The following is a 22,641-nucleotide window of genomic DNA, read 5'->3' on the forward strand; positions in this document are numbered from 1 at the left end:
GCAGCCTAACTGGGAGGCACCCCCCAGTACGGGCAGACTGACACCTCACACGGCCGGGTACTCCCCTGAGACAAAACTTCCAGAGGAATGATCAGACAGCACCATTCGAGGTTCACGAAAATCCACTGTTCTGCAGCCACCGCTGCTGGTACCCAGGCAAACAGGGTCTGGAGTGGCCCTCTAGCAAACTCCAACAGACCTGCAGCTGAGGGTCCTGTCTGTTAGAAGGAAAACTAACAAACAGAAAGGACATCCACACCAAAAACCCATCTGTACATCGCCATCATCAAACACCAAACGTAGATAAAACCACAAAGATGGGGAAAAAACAGAGCAGAAAAACTGGAAACTCTAAAAATCAGAGCGCCTCTCCTCCTCCAAAGAAATGCAGCTCCTCACCAGCAACGGAACAAAGCTGGACGGAGAATGACTTTGACGAGCTGAGAGAAGAAGGCTTCAGGCGATCAAACTACTCCAAGCTACAGGAGGAAATTCAAACCAAAGGCAAAGAAGTTGAAAGCTTTGAAAAAAATTTAGATGAATGTATAACTAGAATAACCAATACAGAGAAGTTCTTAAAGGAGCTGATGGAGCTGAAAGCCAAGGCTTGAGAACTACGTGAAGAATGCAGAAACCTCAGGAGCCGATGTGATCAACTGGAAGAAAGGGTATCAGTGATGGAAGATGAAATGAATGAAATGAAGAGAGAAGGGAAGTTTAGAGAAAAAAGAATAAAAAGAAACGAACAAAGCCTCCAAGAAATGTGGGACTATGTGAAAAGACCAAATCTACGTCTGATTGGTATACCTGAAAGTGACGGGGAGAATGGAACCAAGTTGGAAAACTCTCTGCAGGATATTATCCAGGACAACTTCCCCAATCTAGCAAGGCAGGCCAACATTCAGATTCAGGAAATACAGAGAACTCCACAAAGATACTCCTCGAGAAGAGCAACTCCAAGACACATAATTGTCAGATTCACCAAAGTTGAAATGAAGGAAAAAATGTTAAGGGCAGCCAGAGAGAAAGGTTGGGTTACCCACAAAGGGAAGCCCATCAGACTAACAGCAGCTCTCTCGGCATAAACTCTACAAGCCAGAAGAGAGTGGGGGCCAATATTCAACATTCTTAAAGGAAAGAATTTTCAACCCAGAATTTCATATCCAGCCAAACTAAGCTTCATAAGTGAAGGAGAAATAAAATCCTTTACAGACAAGCAAATGCTGAGAGATTTTGTCACCACCAGGCCTGCCCTAAAAGAGCTCCTGAAGGAAGCACTAAACATGGAAAGGAACAACCAATACCAGCCACTGCAAAATCATGCCAAATTGTAAAGACCATTGAGGCTAGGAAGAAACTGCATCAACTAACGAGCAAAATAACCAGCTAACATCATAATGACAGGATCAGATTCACACATAACAATATTAACTTTAAATGTAAATAGACTAAATGCTCCAATTAAAAGACACAGACTGGCAAATTGGATAGAGTCAAGACCCATCAGTGTGCTGTTTTCAGGAAACCCATCTCACATGCAGAGACACACATAGGCTCAAAACAAAAGGATGGAGGAAGATCTACCAAGCAAATGGAAAACAAAAAAAGGCAGGGGTTGCAATCCTAGTCTCTGATAAAACAGACTTTAAACCAACAAAGATCAAAAGAGACAAGGCCATTACATAATGGTAAAGGGATCAATTCAACAAGAAGAGGTAACTATCTAAATATATATGCACCCAATACAGGAGCACCCAGATTCATAAAGCAAGTCCTGAGTGACCTACAAAGAGACTTAGACTCCCACACAATAATAATGGGAGACATTAACACCCCACTGTCAACATTAGACAAATCAACGAGACAGAAAGTTAATAAGGATACCCAGGAATTGAACTCAGCTCTGCACCAAGCGGACCTAATAGACATCTACAGAACTCTCCACCCCAAATCAACAGAATATACATTTTTTTTCAGCACCACACCACACATATTCCAAAATTGACCACATACTTGGAAGTAAAGCTCTCCTCAGCAAATGTAAAAGAACAGAAATTATAACAAACTGTCTCTCAGACCACAGTGCAATCAAACTAGAACTCAGGATTAAGAAACTCACTCAAAACCGCTCAACTACATGGAAACTGAACAACCTGCTCCTGAATGACTACTGGGTACATAACGAAATGAAGGCAGAAATAAAGATGTTCTTTGAAACCAACGAGAACAAAGACACAATACACCAGAATCTCTGGGACAGATTGAAAGCAGTGTGTAGAGGGAAATTTATAGCACTAAATGCCCACAAGAGAAAGCAGGAAAGATCCAAAATTGACACCCTAACAACACAATTAAAAGAACTAGAAAAGCAAGAGCAAACACATTCAAAAGCTAGCAGAAGGCAAGAAATAACTAAAATCAGAGCAGAACTGAAGGAAATAGAGACAGAAAAAACCCTTCAAAAAATTAATGAATCCAAGAGCTGGTTTTTTGAAAGGATCAACAAAATTGATAGACCGCTAGCAAGACTAATAAAGAAGAAAAGAGAGAAGAATCAAATAGATGCAATAAAAAATGATAAAGGGGATATCACCACCAATCCCACAGAAATACAAACTACCATCAGAGAATACTACAAACACCTCTACGCAAGTAAACTAGAAAATCTAGAAGAAATGGATAAATTCCTCGACACTTACACCCTCCCAAGACTAAACCAGGAAGAAGTTGACTCTCTGAATAGACCAATAACAGGCTCTGAAATTGTGGCAATAATCAATAGCTTACCAACCAAAAAGAGTCCAGGACCAGATGGATTCACAGCCGAATTCTACCAGAGGTACAAGGAGGAACTGGTACCATTCCTTCTGAAACTATTCCAATCAATAGAAAAAGAGAGATTCCTCCCTAACTCATTTTATGAGGCCAGCATCATCCGGATACCAAAGCTGGGCAGAGACACAACAAAAAAAGAGAATTTTAGACCAATATCCTTGATGAACATTGATGCAAAAATCCTCAATAAAATATTGGCAAACCGAATCCAGCAGCACATCGAAAAGCTTATCCACCATGATCAAGTGGGCTTCATCCCTGGGATGCAAGGCTGGTTCAATATACACAAATCAATAAATGTAATCCAGCATATAAACAGAACCAAAGACAAAAACCACATGATTATCTCAATAGATGCAGAAAAGGCCTTTGACAAAATTCAACTACCCCTCATGCTAAAAACTCTCAATAAATTAGGTATTGATGGGACGTATCTCAAAATAATAAGAGCTATCTATGACAAACTCACAGCCAATATCATACTGAATGGGCAAAAACTGGAAGCATTCCCTTTGAAAACTGGCACAAGACAGGGATGCCCTCTCTCACCACTCCTATTCAACATAGTGTTAGAAGTTCTGGCCAGGGCAATTAGGCAGGAGCAGGAAATAAAGGGTATTCAATTAGGAAAAGAGGAAGTCAAATTGTCCCTGTTTGCAGATGACATGATTGTATATCTAGAAAACCCCATTGTCTCAGCCCAAAATCTCCTTCAGCTGATAAGCAACTTCAGCAAAGTCTCAGGATACAAAATCAATGTACAAAAATCACAAGCATTCTTATACACCAATAACAGACAAACAGAAAGCCAAATCATGAGTGAACTCCCATTCACAATTGCTTCAAAGAGAATAAAATACCTAGGAATCCAACTTACAAGGGATGTTGAAGGCCCTCTTCAAGGATAACTACAAACCACTGCTCAATGAAATAGAAGAGGATACAAACAAATGAAAGAACATTCCATGCTCATGGGTAGGAAGAATCAATATCATGAAAATGGCCATACTGCCCAAGGTAATTTATAGATTCAATGCCATCCCCATCAAGCTACCAATGACTTTCTTCACAGAATTGGAAAAAACTACTTTAAAGTTCATATGGAACTAAAACAGAGCCCGCATTGCCAAGTCAATCCTAAGCCAAAAGAACAAAGCTGGAGGCATCATGCTACCTGACTTCAAACTATACTACAAGGCTACAGTAATCAAAACAGCATGGTACTGGTACCAAAACAGAGATATAGATCAATGGAACAGAACAGAGCCCTCAGAAATAACGCCGCATATCTACAAGTATCTGATCTTTGACAAACCTGACAAAAAGAAGCAATGGGGAAAGGATTCCCTATTTAATAAATGGTGCTGGGAAAACTGGCTAGCCACATGTAGAAAGCTGAAACTGGATCCCTTCCTTACACCTTATACAAAAATTAATTCAAGATGGATTAAATACTTAAACGTTAGACCTAAAACCATAAAAACCCTAGAAGAAAACCTAGGCATTACCATTCAGGACATAGGCATGGGCAAGGACTTCATGTCTAAAACACCAAAAGCAATGGTAACAAAAGCCAGAATTGACAAATGGGATCTAATTAAACTAAAGAGCTTCTGCACAGCAAAAGAAATTACCATCAGAGTGAACAGGCAACCTACAAAATGGGAGAAAATTTTTACAACCTACTCATCTGACAAAGGGCTAATATCCAGAATCTACAATGAACTCCAACAAATTTACAAGAAAAAAACAAACAACCCCATCAAAAAGTGGGCAAAGGACATGAACAGACACTTCTCAAAAGAAGACATTTACACAGCCAAAAAACACATGAAAAAATGCTCATCATCACTGGCCATCAGAGAAATGCAAATCAAAACCACAATGAGATACCATCTCACACCAGTTAGAATGGCGATCATTAAAAAGTCAGGAAACAACAGGTGCTGGAGAGGATGTGGAGAAATGGGAACACTTTTACACTGTTGGTGGGACTGTAAACTAGTTCAACCCTTGTGGAAGTCAGTGTGGCGATTCCTCAGGGATCTAGAACTAGAAATACCATTTGACCCAGCCATCCCATTACTGGGTATATACCCGAAGGACTATAAATCATGCTGCTATAAAGACACATGCACACGTATGTTTATTGCGGCACTACTCACAATAGCAAAGACTTGGAACCAACCCAAATGTCCAACAATGATCGAATGGATTAAGAAAATGTGGCACATATACACCATGGAATACTATGCAGCCATAAAAAAGGATGAGTTCATGTCCTTTGTAGGGACATGGATGAAATTGGAAATCATCATTCTCAGTAAACTATTGCAAGAACAAGAAACCAAACACCGCATATTCTCACTCATAGGTGGGAATTGAACAATGAGAACACATGGACACAGGAAGGGGAACGTCACACTCTGGGGACTGTTATGGGGTGGGGGGAGGGGGGAGGGATAGCATTAGGAGATATACCTAATGCTAAATGGCGAGTTAATGGGTGCAGCACACCAGCATGGCACATCTATACATATGTAACTAACCTGCACATTGTGCACATGTACCCTAAAACTTAAAGTATAATAATAATAAAATAAAAATAAATAAATAAATAAATAAAAATACCAAAAAAAATGGGGAAATGCCCCATATAAAACCATCAGATTTCATGAGAACTCACAATCATGAGAATAGCATGAAGGTAACCATCCTCATGATTAAATTACCTCCCACCAGGTCTCCCCTGTGACATGTGGGGATTACGGGAGCTACAATTCAAGATGAGATTTTGGTGAGGACACAGCCAAACCATATCAGTCCTTGTTTTCAATATATCTAGAAGTGAAACTGCTGGATCATATGGTAATTCTGTTTAAATTTTGAGGAACAGCCATACTGTTTTCCACAGCATCTGCACTGTTTTACATTCTCACTAGCAATACACAAAGGCTCCAGTTTCTCCACCTTCTCATCAACACTTCTTTTTGTTTTTTTGATAATAGTTATCCTAATGGGTATGAAATGGTTAATCAGTTCTATTTTAAGTGATATCCATAATAGGCTTTTGTCACATTTGCAGTGGTCCATCATCTTCCGAAGAGCTTTTCTGAGTATGGGAAACTTCCAGGTTATAATTTCTGCCCTTGCCATACAGAACTCAGAGTTCAAATCCCCAGCTTCCCTTTCAGCTAGAATAAAATCATGTGGCCTGGACTCTACTAATCAGATGCACCCCTGTGAGATTTAAATTCCCAAGTAACAAACAAAAGATATAAGCTCTTTTCACTGTTTTCATTTTGTAGGATTGTGTGGTGGCAATGAAGTCTGAGTTTTGGGGACATTAACAGTTGCAATAGGTCCAGTGCAGTCAGGTTCCACGTCTCTAGGTTGACAGTGGCATTTGTTTATCAAGCCATTTCTGTGGCATGATTTTGGACTGTTACTGGAAGCTTAGCATCAAACCTATTTTTCCAGCCAATAAAGTCAATCCAGTCTAGTTTAAAACTTCAATTGAATAACTGATTGAATATTTGTCTTCACCCTGCCCCATGCCAGCAGCTAGGCTTCTACTCTAGAGCCTTCGAGTGGGGAAAGGGCATTGTCTTCACATTCACTCTTCTCTCTTTTTCCTCTCATCTTAGTTTCTGCAGTGTAGGGGCAGGGAGGATGGATGAAAAAAATAAAGGATGTTCACCTAATTGGGTGTTATTGTAGTCCTCTCTCAGATATCATTCCCCTTCTGTATTTAGGCACATGTGTAAATACCAGCTCGCTGGTGGTGGACTTTTTTTAATGTATGGAATTGGCCAGAAAACTGTAGAATCTGCACAAGATATCATTAAAGAACAGCCAAGGGAGATTCATGAAAGCATGATTGAAAGCTGTAGGTGAACAAAAATCAAACCAGCTTGCATTCACACCTCTCTGAGTTCAGTCTTTTTTTTTTCTTTTTCGTTTTCTTTTTTGTTGTTTTTTTGAGACAGATTCTCGTTCTGTCGGTCAGGCTGGAGTGCAGTGGCACAATCTCGGCTCACTGCAACCTCCATCTCCCAGGCTCAAGTAATTCTTTTGCCTCAGCCTCCCGAGTAGCTGAGATTACAGGCGTGTGCCACCATGCCTGGCTAATTTTTGTATTTTTAGTAGAGATGGAGTTTCACCATGTTGGTCAGGCTTGTCTGGAACTCCTGACCTCAGGTAATCCACCCGCCTCAGCCTCTCAAAGTGCTGGGATTATAGGCTTGAGCCACTGCACCTGGCTGCGTTCAGACTACTTAACATGCTAATTACTGAAGGTGCAGCCATTTGAGGGCCCTGTTCTTACATGCGCGGGATGGGGCGGGGATGTCGGTCTTGGTTCCAGCTGTTCGCAGTCACTGGACCCATCTCCTGGCTTGGGACGTACACTCATTTCATGACCTTTGCCACCTCCCTCCCCTAGTTTTGTCCAGTAGTGGAATATCCCATAGCCTTCAACTACTGGAGTCTCTTACTTGATGGGTCATACTTTTAGGTAGGGCACTAGCAAGCAGTTCAAGCCTAGCTATTTGTGGATCCACATGAAACTTATGCATCTTTGTTCCACCAAATAGGGTAAGTATTGACTGCTACACATTTGCATTCTCTCTGTTCTGTCACTTTTTTCCCCTTTCTTTTTCTTCTGTACATAAAGATACAGGGCACAGATCAGCAAGGGCACTGTCTAAACAGAACCCAAACTAAAGAATAAGATGTCAATAAGATGCTAGATCTCTGAGAGTGATAGATGGAGCCCTTTTTACATTGGCGGAATTTGGAAAAAGGCAGTTTCCTTTTTCTCTCCCAAGGGAAGAGGTGGGAAAAGCCACTACTCTCATCCTTCACCAGCAACACCCAACTTGCAGGATTCTTTCTTCTCTCTCTAATCTCTCCTATACAGACTGGAGATGGTGGAAGAAAGAGTGGGGCAGGAGCTATAGAAATAATTGGGGGAGCCCACTTGGCCACTTCTTTAAAATCCCTGGAAGAATTGGCTGGCCTTAATTAGTTTCACTTATCTTTAAAATCTGGGGCACTTCCCACCTCTCTTATCCATGGGCAATAAGTCATATTACACTCAGCATTCTATTACATCCACTCCCTAGATCTTTTTTTCTGAGTAAAAGCCCATTTATTTATAGTCTCCTTCCAAAATTCCATATCTTTGAACAAGACTATTCTTGTGTCTCCAGTGTTTTATCTTTGTGGCTATAATTTTTGTGTCCAGGGGGGTATTAGTCTGTTTTCACACCGCTATCAAGGCACTACTTGAGACTGGGTAATTTATAAAGAAAAGAGGTTTAATTGACTCACAGTTCTGCATGGCTGTGGAGGCCTCAGGAAACTTACAATCATGGCAGAAGATGAAGGAGAAGCAAGCACCTTCTTCACAAGGCACCAGGAGAGAGAGCAAAAGAACGAGGAAGTGGCACACTTAAAACCATCGACTTTCATGAGAACTCCCTCACTGTCACTAGAACTGGGATTATTAGGCTTTTACCTATAGAGTTGTTCAAGTTCCTTATATATTCTGGTTATTAATCCCTTGTCAGATGGGTAGTTCATAAATATTTTCTCCCATTCTGTGTGTTGTCTCTTCACTTTGTTGATTGTTTCCTTGCTGTGCAGAAGCTTTTTAACTCAGTGTGATCCCATTTACCCATTTTTGCTTTGGTTGTCTGTGTTTGTAGGGTATGGCTCAATAAATTTTTGCCCAGAACAATGTCCTGGAGATTTTCCCCAATGTTTCCTTGTAGTAGTTTCATAGTTTGAGGTCATAGATTTAAGTCTTTAATCCATTTTGATTTGATTTTTGTATATGGTGAGAGATAGGGGTCTGGTTTCATTCTTCTGCATATGGATATACAGTTTCCCCAGCACCATTTGTTGAAGAGACTGTCTTTTCCCCAGTGTATGTTCTTGGCACATTTGTCAAAAATGAATTCACTGTAGGTGTTTGGCACATTTGTTGAAAATAAGTTCACTGTAAGTGTGTGGATTTGTTTCTGGGTTCTGTATTGGTCTATGTGTCTGTTTTTATGTCAGTACCATACTGTTTTGGTTACTACAGGTCTGTAGCATAATTTGAAGTCAGGTAATATGATTCCTCTAGTTTTGTTCTTTTTGCTTAGGATAGCTTTGGGTATTCTGGGTCTTTTGTGGTTCCATATGAATTTTTGGACTTTTTAATATTTCTGTGAAGAATCTTATTGGTATTTTGATAGAGATTTCATTGAATCTGTAGATTGCTTTGGGCCCTCATGCTTTTAATATAGTAATAGTGTAATTTTGCTTAGATCAATGATCAATGTTTATATTATTCTAAGTGTAACTGGCTTTTGAGTGTGACTCACTTTTGCTCTTATAAAGCTTTTAAGATCTTGTTCCCGTTGTTCTGATATTTCACAATGATATGCCTTGCTATGAATCTATTTTCATTCATTGTTCTGAGAACTTAGTGAGCCTTTCAGTCTGGAAATTCATGTATTTGAATTCAGAAAATTTCCTTAAATTATTTCTATTTTTTTCTTATTCACCTTATTCTCTTCTCAAATCCTCATAATCCAGACATTGATCTTCCTAGACTATTTATGTTTTATAAAATAATGTAATGTTTTATATTTTCTATATAAAAACACATATAAACACACATTTATATAACTTTTCCTTTTATTTTTCTTCTCTTTGCTTTTTGCTCTACTTTCTGAGAGGTTGATTCAACCTCAACTTCCAACTTTTCTATTGAATGTTTGTGTTCTACTATCAGGTTTTTCTTTTCTTTTCCTTCCTTCCTTCCTTTCCTTTCTTCTTTTCTTTTTCTTCCTTCCCTTTCCTTTCTTCTTTTCTTTTCCTTCCTTCCTTTCTCTCTCTGTCTCTGTCTCTCCTTCCTCCCTTCCCTCCCTTCCTCCCTCTCTCCCTCCCTTCCTTTTCTTTATTTCCTTCTTTATTTTTTTTAGACAGGTCTTACTCTGTCACCCAGGCTAGAGTTCAGAGACATGATCTTGGCTCACTGCAACCTCTGCCTCCCAGGCTCAAGCGATCCTCTTGCCTCAGCCTCCTGAGTAGCTGGGACTATAGGCACACACCGCTATGCCCAGCTAATTTTGGTATTTTTAGTAGAGATGAGTTTCACTGTGTTGGCCAGGCTGGTCTCAAACTCCTGGCCTTAAGCAATCCGTCTGCCTTGGCCTCCCATGCTGGGATTACAGGTGTGAGCCACTGTGCCAGGCCTCAGGTTTTTAATTTCTAAGAGCTCTTTTATGTTCTCTGAATGTTCTTTTTTAAATAGCATTCTGACCTCATCCCTGGGATTCAGTGTCATAGCTTCTCTCTTTGAAGATATTAATAATAGTTTTATTTTGAAGTTTTTTCTTCCCTTCATAATTTCCCTCTGAGTCATTTTTATCTGTTTGTGGTTTGTTTGCTTGATCTTTATCTTTTAAGTTAGAGGTATTCTTCATCCGTCTCATAATAGGTGTCTGCTCTTGTTTACTTATGGGTGAGTAAAAAGCTGATTGGAAGATCTGAGTGAATTTTATTGGAGGGTGATCTGGCTGGGTCATTTGTTGGGGTTAACCTTAATATTGGTATGTGTAAGTTTTTCCTTTTGGGCTGGTCAAATCCCCCAGAGATGACTCTTCCATTTTTCCAAATCACTGTGGAAGCTCAGTAGATGAACAGGACTTAGAGCAGGGGTCTTCGCCTTCAGTGTCTACATATTCATTTATTCCTTCTATTCCTTCTGGCTTCAGTGTGGGATTCCTGCTTTTAACTCAGTCTTTGCCCTCCAAGTACAGGGTACCTCTGTTTTACCCTCTCCAGATAGTAAACATCCTTTTGCTAGGATGGGGAAGAGAACTCATGCAAGAGTGTGGGGTGTTGAGGGAATCTAGAAAGCTGGTGATTCTCAAACAACTTTTCTAATCCTCCTTATTTTAGGCCACCCTCTTTATTCCATTTCCAGTGTTACCTGGTGTCACCATTTCCTGGAGTTTAGATTATGTTAGGAAAAAAAATAAAACTGAGCCAGCTTAGAATCTTTCTTTGACATGTCGGGTTAGTTTATTTACCCATCTTCCTTCTGGCTTCCAGAAGTCAGTTGTTGTCTCTTCTCCCATTTCCCATATCCTTAAAGGTTCATGCATTTCTAAATAATATATATTCATTGTAGTTTTATGTGATTTCTGGAAAAGCAAAATTTGGATTAGTGGTTCAATCCACCATCTTTACTCAGAACTTTAATCTAAAAGTCTACATCAAACAGAAGTATCCTTTATGACTGATGTTTTTAAAAACAAGGAGAATTGACCTCTCACAAGTCTTTGCTAAAAAAAAAAAAAAAGTTTCTAAAGGATATAACTTTAAAATAAAGGAATTGAACCTTGAGGGAAGGGGTGGAATGCAAGAATCAGTAGACTCGGGAACCTGGCAGAGACTCCTGTGGGTGCCACCTTTGGGGGAGCTATTTTCTCTTGGAAGAATTCAGTGATATTGCTGGCCCAGTATGGAAACTTAGAGAGATGCAAAATGTAACCCCCCACTGCAAGGCATTACCATGGCTAGAGTCATAGAAGTCATTGCAGTCCTATTGCCTTGTTTTGGAGTGAAGCCTACAGGTGAGGGAACAAATTTCCCCATGGAGCATCCCCATCCCCCACCACCGTGGGAGAAATTCCGAGTGCAGTGGCTTTTTAGATAGCCAGAAGTCTATTTGAATGTGCTATGGGTGACTGAATAAATAAACCTTCCACATCCCAAAAGAGTTTTAAAAATGTGTACATAAAATTGTAAAATGGATAGTGTAAAAGTAATCTTTTCAGTTTGGGGAGGAGTTGTAGGCACTTCCAGCTGTTCATAAAACAAGATGCTCCACTTTAAAGTTCCCTCTCTGTTTCTTTTTTCAGAAGACACTTTTATTAGATACAGACAGACTTGCCCCTCAGGCTATAACCAGTGCCCAAGATAATTTCCTTTAGCCTCTAGAAAAATAATCTTGTAAGATGCCTCTTCATAGACACTGTTCCATTTTGTTTGCTCCACCTAGAGTATTATCAAATGAAGATTTCTATTTTAATCCTAAAATTATTTTCCCATTACTATTTTAATGTCCTAGTTGTTGGTATTTATAATAGCATGCATTCAATAGGTTAAATGTTTCTTCTGGATGGGTGTGGTGGCTCATGCCTGTAATCCCAGCACATTGGGAGGCCGAGGTAGGCAGACCACTTGAGGTCAGGAGTTTGAGACCAGCCTCGCTAACATAGTGAAACCCTGTCTGTACTAAAAATACAAAAATTAGCCAGGCATGGTGGTGTGTGCCTGTAATTCCAGCTACTCGGGGGGCTGAGGCAGGAGAATTGCTTGAACCAGGGAAGTGGAGGTTGCAGTGAGCTGAGATTGCACCACTGCACTCCAGCCTGGATCACAGAGCGAGACTGTCTCTAAGTAAATGAATGAATGAATGAATGAATGTTTCTTCTATTCTGATAGAACATCAATGCTACTAATTGTCCAATTTTCATTTCTAGTTTCTGTGCCTCCCACCCTAAGAGGCAGGACACTATAGAAAAGGCTATTTTGATGAATAGACTGTGTCATCAATTTCAACTACAAGCCTGGACCTGTGAAAAACTTGAGTTGTTAGAAAATTAATAATAAATATTTATATAGTACTTGGCATGCCAGACACTCTTTTGAGCACTCTAACAATATAAACTCAATTAGTACTCATGATCTCCATGTGAGGTAGTTACTATTATGATTTCCATCTTACAGATGAGGAAACTGAGGCACAGAGAGACCAAACAATGTGCCCTAGGTTCATAGATAGCAAGTGGCAGAGCTACAAGTTGAACCCGGGTGGTCTTGCTCCAGTGGCCGTGGTCTCAATAACAAAATCATGCTCCCATTCCTGGTATAACACTTTCTCACTCTCTTTAAACAGCTTTTTTTTTCCTTCTGTTAATAGTAATAGTATTTAATTTTGTTGATGATGAAAGGATTAAAGCAGTGTGTTCTTAATCCCAGCTCAGTAGAATCACCTTCAAGAGACTTAAAGAAATACCAAACTTTGCTTCTATCCCAGAAATTATTATCTGATGAGTACCAACCTTTGTATTAAAAAGAAACAATTCCTCAGATGGTAGACAGTGCTCATGGAAGCTGGAGCTGTGATTTGCTGGATTAGGTCATTGAGGCATCTTGCAACATCTGGTAGTAGAGTTTCTTCATTATCACCAATTGTTTGGGCCTTGGGTACTGGGAAAATTGGAAAGGATTAGTGTCATTTGACATCTTTAAGTCTCCAGTGTTCTACCTGTTTGCATTTCAGGCCTCCAGATTTAGCAGTAACCCTATGACTCAGCTTCTCAATGCTATTGTGTCTTTGCACACCATTCACACACCCCACACACCTGTTCAGAGCTGACGTTCACTATCTGTCATCCTCCCAGTTGGTGTCCATTCTGTCTCTCAGTGCCGAGGCCTTTATTATGAATATCACCCCATCCGTGTTCATGTCAATCAAATCACTGTGTGTGGATCCCCACTCTAACAGATGAATAATGTCAGAGATTATGAATCAGAAGCTAAGCTGGGGTTTCATTGCTGTTCTTGGAAATGTTTTTGGCTACAGAATGCTTTATTTTTTTCCTGTTTCCATGCCAAAGCACTCAAACAAAACTTGTAAAGGAGAAAGCACACCACCTGGGTTTAGCCTAAATTGCTCATGGGCCTCCCTAGTCTCTGGAGCCACCATTAGCTAAAATATGTCAAATTCTGGTGTGCTCTGCCTCACTCTTAACCCTAATAGGCAACACAGAGTGTTTGCACCTGGAATCTGGGGGATGTCCTAGGGGTGAACATGTGTGCGCACAAACCAGCCTGTACCTCTGGCACAGCCATGATGCTGCCCATTCTCACTGCAATGAACTCTGAAATGCCAAAGTCATGGTTGTTGGTAGCAAAGCGGGGCATGGCACTGCTGCTCACCTGCTCTCATTTTAATACTGTCACAATCCTTATTAATGCAGATTGTAGAGCCATCTGTGGCCCAGTGTTTTTTTAGAGATTTAGGGAAACAGATTTTTCTGGCTTTCCCAACAGCCTGGCCTTACTCTTGGACTCAGATAGGAGACCATGGAGCTGGGCTGGGATAGACTCAGGTGGCAAGATCCAAGCTGTTTCATAGTCTCTATTTCCCTCCAACATCTAAGGCCTGGCACTTCCTTCCAGAGGTTAAGTTCTCTGTGGCCTCATCTGACTCTCATGAAAGTGGATTTTTGAGAGTCTGCCTTTCTCTGGTTTGCCAAATGTGCTGCCCTGACTCCCTCAAGCCTGCTTTTACTCCCTGTTCAGTCTGTTGCTCCTCTTCAGATTGGCTCTGTGCTCCCAGAACACATCTGTGATTTCATCTTTATACACATCCCCCTGGGTAATTTAAATGTAGTTCTCTTTCTTCTACTCACAGGACTGCAGCTTAGGCTGATTCTTGGGCCATGTGGACCAATGAGGATATGCTATTCCTTAGACTTTCCTTCAACAAACATCTTTTGAGCGACTACAATTAGCCGTGTATAGAGATAGCACAGGAGCAGATACAAAGATAAAACACACTTACTCTGCTTTCCACCCTTGAAACTCAGCCTCTATCGCAGAACACAGAGACACAGACAAAGTCATTGTCATACAGCGTTCTGTGGCATGAATGTTTATGTCTGCCCCAAATTCATATGCTGGAATCCTCACCCACGAAACGATGGCATTAGAAGTGGGGGCCTTTGGGAGGTGATTAGGTCATGGGTGCAGAGCCATCATAAATAGGATTTAGCACCCTTATAAAAGAGGCCCAAGAGAGACCCTTGCCTCTTCTGCCATGTGAGGATACAGTCAGGAAATCGTTATCTGTGAAGAAGCAGGCCCTTACCCAACACCCAGCCACCAGAACTGAGAAATACATTTTGGTTGATCATAAGCCACCCAGTGTATGATACTTTGTTATAGCAGCCTGCAAAGCCTAGGACACAGCATCATACATGCTGCAGCACAGGCACACCACCAACATAGGAGAGGGGCCATTGGAACTGGGTCTTGAGAAATGAATAGAAATATATTAGTTCGTAGTAACTAAGTACCACAAACCAGATGGCTTAAACAACAGAAATTTTTATTATCTCACTGTTTTGGAGGCCAGAAGACCAAGATTAGTGGCACTGGTGTCAGGGGGATTGTTCCTTTTGAGGGCTGTGGGTGAATCTGTTTGATGCCCCTCTCCAAGCCCCTGGTCTTCCTGGCCTCAGCACTGCCTGTGGGTAGAGGTAGGAGGCTGGGGACCTGGGAACCGGACATTTCAAAGTTCTGCTCAAACCTTCCCTGTGTTGGGTGGATGGCATTGAGGTTATAAGGGCTTTGGTAGGAGCTTGAGCTGGCTCCCACCCCAGCCCTGTACTTTTGAGCAAGTCACATCAAATCTCTGAGCCTAGTTTCTTCCTCCATGAATTGACCATGAAACCACCTGGCACATCACAGGCACTCAACAAAACGTGGTAGTATTATCACTGTGACTGGTCAGCCCAGAAAACCTCAATTTAAAAAAAACTAGAAGGTTGCATTCAAGCTGTAATGAAGGATGTCTGACTCACAGCTAGGATCCGGAGTAAGCTGATGAAGAAAAGATTAATGATAGAAAGCATTTTTTGAAGTATCTATTTCCTTTAAAATGCTCACTCTAGAAGATGTACCTACTTTATGGGTTCAGTCATTTGACTGTGGCAGTTTGAACAATGGGCTATATATTTTGTAATAAAAGGAGATTGGTAAGGACTGACTGTCCCTTGGGCCTTGGTGCATCATGGGAGATGATTCAAATCCCTAGCAGGCACATGACTGCTCTTTGGGAGTAAGAGGCCAACAGTGCTGGACAGTAACCAAGGACCATCGCTGGCCTGGAGGCAGAGCCTTCAGATACCTCCTGCTGGAATGCAACTACGGAGGTCACTGGCAGGACAAGCCCAGAGCCTGGAATGATTTTGCCAGCTCGTTTTAGCCTGATTGTGTGTAATGAGTGGGGGCCTATTGGGTGTATGCAGAGAGACAGACGACATGGAAGCAACACAGACCACTGACTGCAGGAGTGCATATTCGGTCTTTTCTTCTGAATAAAATTAGAATAAAGTTGGTAAAATTCACATGAAGATATGTTTAAAAGTTTACTGGAAAACACAAAAATTTATATCAATGGACCAAGGTAAATATATCAATCTTCATAAATCAATGTACATATTTAATGTAATTCCAATAAACATGTCAAAGATTTTTTTAAAAACACTGAGTGTAGGCCAGGCGCTGTGGCTCACGCCTGTAATCCCAGCACTTTGGGAGGCCGAGGCGGGCGCATCACAAGGTCAGGAGATCAAGACCACAGTGAAACCCCGTCTCTACTAAAAATAAAAATAAAAAAATTAGCTGGGCGCGGTGGCGGGCGCCTGTAGTCCCAGCTACGCGAGACTACCCGGGAGGCGGAGCTTGCAGTGAGCGGAGATTGCGCCACCGCACTCCAGTCTAGGCGACAGAGCGAGACTCCGTCTCAAAAAAAAAACACACACACACACACACACAGAGTGTAGAGTGACAGAGATAGAGGTGAGCCCATACAAAGTACATCAGACAGTGAGAGACAAAGGCAGAAACAAAGACAAAAATCCAGAGACAATGGCTTGGCATTGATTAAAGGAGACCCAGGTATTAAGAAAAACAGATTATATATATGAGATAAATGAGAATGCAACAAGGTATAATAACTACAAAAGATGTTACTAATTTTATTATTAATTACCTTACATCTGTGCAAGACCTAGAATATACGAAGTTCTTTCCATGTTTCCAAATACTGGCCAACTAGGAGGTGAGATAATGGCTTCTCATCCCACCACTGCCCTAGAGACATACAGCCTTGGTTAAGTCACCTAGACTTTTTCTGCCTCCGTTTTCTCTACTGTAGAATGGCACTGCTCCCGTGTGCCTGGCTACCTCCTCTGGAGGAGTGAGCAGTGAGGCACCCTACTGTCTCTACTATCATAATGCTGCAAACTTCAGCTCAAGAATTGAATTTAACCTCCCAACAGATTTTGTTCTACCCCATGGGGATTTGAGTATATTGTTTTAATTTCTTGCTGGCATCTGAAAATCAGGAGCTGTTATATACATATCTGAATACTGGGCTTCTTTTGAAACATGAGCGGTTGGGGTAGAGATGGTTTCTGTAATGCCCTTTAGTTGGGCTGGCTTACTCCATTTCACCACAGTCTCCATCCCTCCCTATTTCTTCCGTGTTACCAGATCACTCCATTCATTTACGTGACTTCCTTGGCCTCTAGACTTTTTATATTTGCAGCCTTTCTTCTCTCTCATCCACATATTTTATTGAAATTATTGTCTCACGGGTCAGTCTCCTGTCTCAGCAGCAGAGGATGTGTCTTCTTAACCCCTGGATTTCCAGCCCCTAGCATAATGTCTGGCTCACAGTAGGTGCTCAGGAAATGTTTGCTGAGTTTATCATGGCATGACACTGCATGAGACTAACAAGGAGAGAAAGAAAACAGAAGGGAAAGTGGGCAGTAAAGACAGACTCTGAGATTGGCTAACCTCTGTAGTGCAGTCAAAGGTGCAATCATAAACGCTGGCTTTCTTGCTTTCTTCCTACAGATTTGCTCACACCCTCCAATGCCTCACCTGGCTATGTGGAAAGACACTGGATAGAGAGGAGCAGCAATGCTTCATCTTCCTCACCTTGACCCAGAAAGTTAGAAGCAAGAAATTGGTGATCTCCAGGCTAGAAGTGGTACAACAAGGAGCAGAGCCCCTGGTGAAAAGTACCTGGAGGGAGCCAGGAACAGATTGGCAAAGAGCAGAGAGGATGGGTAGGCTCTGTGAGAGGTGAGCATCATGCAGGAACCCACAGAGATAGCAGGGCATAGTGTCTGTGTGTGGTGTAGGCAGCCCTCATTAGGAGAGACAGGCCTGTGTAAGGAGGAAGCGTTTAGGGGCAGCGTAGTGGATAGCCAGGAGAGGTGGGCATCTGGGATCAAATCCTTGCTGCATGCTGGCTGGATGTGTGACTTTGAGCAGGTTAATTGACCCCCTCTGGTCCTGTCTCCTAGTCTATAAAATGGGGACAATAATGATATTCATCTCATAGGGATATTGCATGGATTAAATGAGATAATGCATGTTAAGTGCCTGGCATGTGTTTACTTAATGCACTCTATATTAGTTTTCTATGGTTGCCAGAACAAATTACTACAAACTGGGTGGCTTAAAAGAACAGAAAGCTGTTCTCTCACAGTTTCAGAGGCCAGAAGCCCCAAATCAAGGTGTCTGCAGAGTACAGTCTTCTGGGGCTCTAGGGGAGAATTTGCTATTCCTTGGCTTGGGGCTGCATCACTCCCATCTGTTTACATGACCATCTCCATCTTTATGTGACCATTTCCTACATGTGTCTGTGCCTTTTCTTCTGTCTCTTATAAGGATACTTGCCATTGATTTAGGGCCCACCTGGTAATGCAGGATGAACTCATCCCAAGATCCCTAACTTAATTAAATTAGCAAAGTCCCTTTTTCCAAATGAGGTCACATTTGCAGATTCTGGGATACAGATGTATCTTTTGAGCCACCATTCAACCTATTACAATACGTAAGTACTGAGTGCTTTCTGTAAGCCAGAACTTGATATGTGTTATTTGATCAGTTGCTTAAGCTAAATCTTGGAGAATAGCGTTCTGGGTTCCTTGGGACCTGATCCTGTTTTCCCAAGTAATAAGAGGGTACCATGTGGGTGCTATGATTAGTGACCAAAGGAAGTAGGTTGACATAATTTCTAGATTCTCTGGATTCCCTCCTCAGTCTTTTTCCCTGCATCCTGACTTAGGCCACATACATCTTTTCCTTTCTCTGCAAAACGTCTGTGGTAGGCATTGTTGTGCTGTCCAGATCCCCCTTCAAGAAATGACTTTTAGTCCCAGCGGCTTGGAGTATTGCCATCGGCCTTCAACTTCTGATCCTCGCCAGTGCAGAGAGCTGCCTCACTGGAGATCACTTCTGTCCCGACGTAGGCCACAACCAGTGACAGATGGAGACAGCAGTACAAATGCCCTTTCATTTCAGCCTAACATGAGACAAGTTAGATAGGACATTTTAACCCCATAGTTCCTTGAGGGGGTTGAAAGCAGCTTTGTGGGATTTGCATTGCAACTCCAATTCTCCCTCCACCCTTTCCTGCTTCCTCTCCCTCCCTTCCGTGGCACTGATCCCAAGGTACTCCTGATTAAACACCCTGCACATTAAACTCCCAATCAGAGTCTGCTTCCCAGACATTCTAACTTGTGCCAGTGTCTAAGGATCATATATTCTTGGGATCAAACAATTATATGCAAAATAGAAAATTTACTCTGAGTTTGTATTTATGTATGATTCTGTTCCCATAGGTGGCAATACACAATGTCACGTTAAGGTTGTAAATCATATTTTAAATTTTGGAAGGATCTCTTTAGGGCTTTGAAGTTTTTCATGTTCCTATGACTTAGAACATACGACATGAATCTAAGGCAATTCTAACACTTTGAAATACTCCATAAGTAACTGGAAAAAGGAGCACTAGTTTGATTGTTGCTGAAAACTTTAGTTGAAAATAATGTTTTGAGGTTTCGACTGGATGTATAACTGTCTTTGAATTTTTAGTTAAGTAATGTGATGAAATTCATCAGATATTTAGCACCATCTGTGATCAAGAAGTCAAAAAAAAGAATATAAGACCCAAGTGAGAGAGGCTCCTGTACTGGTTGAGAAAATAGGCTTTTGGGATAAAGCAGATCTGGGTTTGAGTTTTGTCTCTACTGTCCACAGTCACTGAACTCTGCGCCTCAGCTTCCCCATCTATTAAATGGGGATAATAAACATTTATCCTATAGAGATTTTGTGAAGCTTAAATGAGATTATCTACATAAAACATTTATAATGGTAAACACAATAAATGTTATTATTAGCTACTACCTGAGGCAAAGCATATAAATAAAAAAAATACATATACACCAAATAGCACACACTAATGAATAAATTTTCGACCATTTGAATCATTGTTTACAGAAAACACATGAAAATTTGTTCCTACCTTTAAAAAAGGATTCCAGACATATTTTCCTTATTAGGGAGAAGGTTACTACATTTTCTAATACTGAAAGTGACATCTGAGTGAAGACCTCATTCAGCAGTGAGTTGTGTGGCTCTTTGTGGAAGAGCATTTTGAGCAGAAGGAACAGCCAGTGCGAAATTCTGAAAGGATAGCTGGACTGTGTTTGAGGACCAGCCAAGAGGTCTGTGTGGCTAGAGAAGAGTAAGCAGGGTGATTGAAGTCAGAGAAATAAGAGGGTGGGGCTGGGTGCAGTGGCTCACGCCTGTAATCCCAGCACTTTCGGAGGCCGAGGCAGGTGGATCCCGAGGTCAAGAGATTGAAACCATCCTGGCCAACATGGTGAAACCCTGTCTCTACTAAAAATACAAAAATTAGCTGGGCGTGGTGGCACACGCCTGTAATCCCAGCTACTTGGGAGGCTGAGGCAGGAGAATTGCTTGAACCTGGGAGGTGGACGTTGCAGTGAACAGAGATCGCACCACTGCACTCCAGCCTGGTGACAGAGTGGGATTCTGTCTCAAAAAAAGAAAAAGAAGGAAAGCAAGAAAAGAAAGAAAAGGGTGGAGCAGGTCTTATAGGGCCTGGTTGGTCATTGTGAAGACTTTGGACTTTGCTAAATGACTTGGGAACTTGTTGGGTCTTGAGCTAAGGAGTGACATGGCCCAATTTCTGTATTAAAAGGATAACCCTGACTAGTGTGTTCACAATAGAGTAGGGTGGGCAGGGCAGAAAATGAAGGGAGACCATGGTCAGGAGGCCACTGTGGTATCCCAGGCTGATGGCAAGGGCAGCTTGGACCAACCAAGGCATCACCACCACGGGCACGGAGCATGGTCAGCATCTGCTGTGTTTTGAATCCTGAACTGATAGAAATTGGCAATGTCTGACAGGAACAGATGAGCTGAAGATGCCTCCAAGTTTTCTCTCCTGAACAACTGGAGGAAAATAGTTCTTTTAACTGAGATGAGGAAGACGCCAGAGGAGGGGCAGGTTTGGGAAGAAATATGCAGCCTTCATGTTGGGACCTGTTAAGTATGAAACAGCTCTGAAGCATCCAATTGGAAATGTTGAGGTGGCAATGAGATCGAAGAGTCTGGCGTTAGTGAGCAGTCTGGGCTAGAAATATAAATGTGGGAGTTATCAGGCTATCATTGGTATCTAAAACTATGAGACTTGAGGACAGCATTGAGGGGCTGGATAGAGAAAGAAACAAGAGTGATAGGGAAGAACTTGGAGGCACTCTCGTGTTAAGGGGTTACAGAGGTAACAGCAAAGAGGCCGAGAAGCGCGGGCCAATGAAAGACCAGGAAACCCAGCCGTCTGGAAGCCAGGTGAAGGCATGGGGGCAGGTTGAACTGATGGCTCAACAGGAGTTTGTTAGGTCAGTGGTCCTCAAAGTATTGTCCCAAACCCGCTGCAGCAGCAGCAGCCTCTGGAAACTTATTAGGGACGTGCAGCCTCTCAGGCCCACTCCAGAGCTACTGGATCGGAAACGGAGGGTGAGGCCCTTCAGCAGATTCTGATGCACCCTCAGGTTTTAAAACCACTGCCCTCCTCACAAAATTGCCTGCACAAAATTATAAATGGGAGAAAGGAGGAGGAAGGGGAGGGGAGGAAGAAGAACTCTTTACAAGAAGAGAATATTGTTGGAGACCCACTTAGTGCCCAAAGCAAACAGCTTCCTCAGAAGTAACTACCTCCCCAACAACCCCCTCCCAGTTTAAAGCCTCCCATTAATCAATCTATCATGGCTCTTTGGAGAGAAGGAATGCCCCCATTTCACCGGACGGAGGGAATGCTGAGCACCAGGCATGCCAGACATTCCACCGGCTAAAAAAAGTGGGGGTGGTATTCCAGGGTTAGCATTGCTGGACCGTAAACGCTGAAACTCCTTAGATATAAAGCTTATTCCACCCAACCGTTTCCAAATTTTCCTCCAGGCTGTCCTTGGAGAATTCCACCCTCTTTCATTCTGGGGAGAAGAAGTTAAAATTAGGGCCAGCCCTGCGGGACTGACATGCCAGATGCAGGGAAGCTGTCCCCAGAAATAAGCGAGTTCCCACCGTGGCTGGGCGGGGCGGGCGCCTCCGGTCCCAACCCAGCGGAGGGACTCCTGGAAGGCCTGCCCCTTCCAAGTGTCTGCAAGGGCTCTGGTCCCAAGCTTTAAAATCCTGAGCGAAGGCACTGCGGGCCGACCTCTCCTATCCCAGCCAGTCGTGGCTGGCCTTTCAAAGTGTGCAGTTGTCTCCTCCCTGTCCAGCCCCATCGTCGCCCAGGACCAGCTGGGCCGCGGTCTGACCTGAGGCTGTTGCTCAGCGCCGGGGCGCTGGCACTCTCCATTCGGGCACCTTCCAGCGTACCGCTAGGCTCCGGGAGCCGCTCTGCAAAGTTGGGCAGCTCAGAGCGCAAGCTTTGCCTCTCGACTTCTCCCTCCCCGGGTCCCCGGCGCCCCCGCCTCCCACGATCCCTTTCACTAGGAGCAGCCTGTCCCAGCGGGCTGGCAACTTGCACCCCTTCCTAGTCATCCTCCCTGAAACGCGACCATGCTGTTAAGGGGCGTCCTCCTGGCGTTGCAAGGTAAGGCCTGGACCCCGGGACAACCC

The 22,641-nt window shown here is 42.5% G+C and overlaps 1 protein-coding gene and 1 long non-coding RNA gene across 4 annotated transcripts in view; one reads left to right on the forward strand and one right to left on the reverse strand.

Annotated features, from left to right (window-relative positions):
- Positions 1-12,994: 12,994 nt before the first annotated feature.
- LOC134737903 (uncharacterized) lies at positions 12,995-22,412 on the reverse strand. The gene is made up of 3 exons (XR_010123317.1): positions 22,338-22,412; positions 18,788-19,015; positions 12,995-13,113 (listed from the first exon to the last, which is right to left on the reverse strand). It is a non-coding gene; the product is annotated as an uncharacterized LOC134737903 (long non-coding RNA).
- MAMDC2 (MAM domain containing 2) overlaps positions 22,048-22,641 on the forward strand; it is a 182,192-nt gene continuing 181,598 nt past the window's right edge. Inside the window, exon 1 of one of the 3 annotated variants that reach the window (XM_054501711.2) lies at positions 22,048-22,615. In XM_054501711.2, the coding sequence (XP_054357686.1) occupies positions 22,582-22,615 (34 nt within the window). In that variant the 5' untranslated portion in view covers positions 22,048-22,581. The remainder of the gene's footprint in view (positions 22,616-22,641) is intronic. The other 2 variants (XM_054501710.2, XM_054501708.2) reach the window with 2 other exon arrangements.

Source organism: Pongo pygmaeus, chromosome 13 (assembly GCF_028885625.2).
Source record: "Pongo pygmaeus isolate AG05252 chromosome 13, NHGRI_mPonPyg2-v2.0_pri, whole genome shotgun sequence".
NCBI classification, from domain to species: Eukaryota; Metazoa; Chordata; class Mammalia; order Primates; family Hominidae; genus Pongo; species Pongo pygmaeus.